The sequence below is a fragment of the Morone saxatilis genome, unplaced genomic scaffold, assembly GCF_004916995.1.
Source record: "Morone saxatilis isolate NCDOM2014 unplaced genomic scaffold, NCSU_SB_2.0 Contig19, whole genome shotgun sequence".
NCBI lineage: Eukaryota > Metazoa > Chordata > Actinopteri > Moronidae > Morone > Morone saxatilis.
This window is the reverse complement of record NW_023339751.1, coordinates 1,579,553-1,582,296: the sequence shown is the minus strand read 5'-3', so window position 1 is coordinate 1,582,296 and position 2,744 is coordinate 1,579,553. Positions and strand designations below refer to the sequence as shown.

At 42.0% G+C, this 2,744-nt stretch overlaps 1 protein-coding gene across 1 annotated transcript in view; it reads left to right on the top strand.

Annotated features, from left to right (window-relative positions):
* LOC118329540 (sodium/hydrogen exchanger 9B2-like) overlaps window positions 1-2,260 on the top strand; it is a 5,722-nt gene extending 3,462 nt beyond the window's left edge. Inside the window, exons 7-13 of the mRNA XM_035663762.1 lie at window positions 274-367; window positions 440-546; window positions 625-774; window positions 858-966; window positions 1,051-1,187; window positions 1,680-1,854; window positions 1,998-2,260. Coding sequence (XP_035519655.1) covers window positions 274-367; window positions 440-546; window positions 625-774; window positions 858-966; window positions 1,051-1,187; window positions 1,680-1,854; window positions 1,998-2,083 — 858 coding nt within the window. The 3' untranslated portion in view covers window positions 2,084-2,260. The remainder of the gene's footprint in view (window positions 1-273; window positions 368-439; window positions 547-624; window positions 775-857; window positions 967-1,050; window positions 1,188-1,679; window positions 1,855-1,997) is intronic.
* The last annotated feature ends 484 nt before the right edge of the window (window positions 2,261-2,744 follow it).

The window sequence follows — 2,744 nt, the reverse complement described above, 5'->3', positions numbered from 1 at the left end:
CCCCTCAATGACCACTAGAATTACGTAAAGGACTTTTAGAACCTGCTTTATAAATGATAATAATATGTGTTTGGATGATGTTGTTCCACCACGAGCATCAAGAACAGTTTCAGTGTTCCTTGTCATTGATGTCATAAAGGCCGACTAGAACCTCTTAAAGGAAATGTAGAACCTCTTCAGTTACCACTAGAATCTCCAGTAGGACTCTAATAACTTATTTATTGTAATTCTGTATGTTCTATTAACGTTCTACTAATGTTCTGTGTTGTTCAGGGGATCCCCACCCTGCTGATGGCTGCTGGGAGTTTTGATGATATTCTGGCCATAACCGGGTTTTCTACCTGTCTGGGAATCGCATTCTCTACAGGTCTGTGTTATTTTATTCTGTTCCTTTCGGTTCCACTTTGTTCTGTTCTTTCATGCTGTGTTTGCCCTGCAGGTTCTACGTGGATGAACATACTGAAGGGTCTGCTGGAGGTGGTGGGAGGGGTCATAGCCGGGCTGATCCTGGGTCTGTTCTTGTACTGCTTCCCCAGCAAAGACCAGGTGAGACTGTGGTTGGATTTTGTGTTCTTATAAACTTTAAATGTGATTGAATTAACTCTTTAATCTGTCTCCCTGCAGGAGGACCTTGTTCTGAGGAGGACTCTCATGTTGTTGGGTCTGTCCATATTTTCTGTCTTCTTCAGTCATGTTATTGGTTTTGCCGGAGCTGGTGGTCTCTGTACACTGGTGCTGGCCTTTCTGGCTGCTCTGGGCTGGAAAGCCGACAAGGTAACAACTTTAATCTGAATTAAACACCTGTTCACACAACTGATTCTGGGCTGTTTGAGTTTAATGTTCATCTGTATGTCCAGGCCCCGGTGGCAGCCATGGTGGGCCGGTTGTGGGATGTGTTTCAGCCGCTGCTCTTTGGTCTGATTGGAGCAGAGATCACCATAGCAACCCTCAGCCCCAGTACAGTGGGTAAGCGCCAAAACAACCAGGAACCAAATGGACCAGGTATCAAACACATATTTTACATTCTCTTTGTTGGCTCTCTGTGTTCAGGTTTGGGTCTGGCTTGTATCAGCATCGGTCTGGTGATCCGCCTGCTTGTCACCTTCCTGCTGGTTCATTTTGGAGGATTTAATCTGAAGGAGAAAATCTTCATTTCTGTGGCCTGGCTGCCTAAAGCCACCGTACAGGTCTGTGTGTGTGATAAAGAACCTTAGGACTAACAAGAACCACCTGAATGACCCCTAAAACCTCTTCTGTGACCACTAGGAGCCTTTAAAGAATGACTTATAACCCAAAGGACCTCTAGAACCTTTTCAATGGCCCCTAAAACCTCATCAGGGACCAGAAGAACCACCTAACCACCTTTGACTGCTAGGAGCCTTTAATTGATGTCTAACAACCCAATGGACTTGTAGAACCTCCTTATTGACTGCTAGAACTTCCTAAACGACCTCTAAAACCTCATATTAGACCCCTAGAACCATATAAAGGATTCCTATAACCACCCAAATGCCACCTAGAGCCACCTAGGGACCACTAGAACCGCTTACCATTTATTAAGTTACCTCTAGAACCTTATAAAGGACCTGCAGAACCTCCTCAGAGACTACATGAATCTCCATGCTCATAGGCTTTCAGTTGTTTGTCCAACTTGTGTTTATCTGTTTATCTTGTGTCAGGCTGCTATTGGCTCCAAGGCGTTAGACATGGCGAGGGAGGAGGGGGACGAGACCTTAATTAAGTTCGGTTTGGACGTGTTAACGTTAGCCGTGTTAGCCATCCTGACCACAGCGCCTATTGGAGCTCTGGGTATCGGACTGGCAGGACCACGTTTGCTGACCCGGCAGGTCAAAGGTCAGCACACACCACACATTTGTCTATCTATACTTGTAAGGACCCTCCCTTAACCCTACCCTTATAGATCGATAGATAGCTCATATATTTATATGAATAATTAATATTATATTTACTGACACTTTTGATCTTTTTCTCAGCAGATGATGCAGAAGGCGGAGCCACAGCTCCAAGCAGCAATGGGATTGGTCAAGAAAAAGACACTGTGACCCTTGAGAGCAAGCTATGAGTCTTCTGATTGGACAATCAACAGAAAGCTATATATTATAAACCTTAAGTTAACCTTCTATAGTTGCAGATGTGTTTTTTTATGTCTTTGCTGTATGTTTCCTTTATGCTTTGCATTACCTCGGCTGTATATGACGGATACAATTATATGATATAATAGTAAAACAAGAAAACTCAACACTTGTTGTTGTGTCATTTACTGCTACGACTACAAGAAGTCAGTTAGGTAAGTTAGTTAGTATAAAACATAACATAGTAAAGTTAGACACTAAGAGATATTTACTATCAAAAGTATAAAAATAAGTAAAAATGATTACACTTGATTTAGTTTATTTTAGTATTACATGTCATGTCCATGTTGAAAAGACAACCAAAGTTGAAGGTGGTTAAAAGGTAAAAACAACATACAGTATATATAGTCACATCTTAACTAATGTCAGCGAAATGCTAGCTAACTAATCTATAGTAATCATTAGCTAGCTAGTTAGCTAGATCATCTACATTCATTGTTAGCTAAAATAAAACACACAACAGTCAATGACTTCTGAAAAGATGGGTTTTGTGATTAGTGATTTCAACGTGGACAGTCTCGGGTGGTAGGGGGTAGTTATGGAGAAGGCGAGCAGCATAGTTCTGGGTATAATTGGATTGAGTTATTCAGG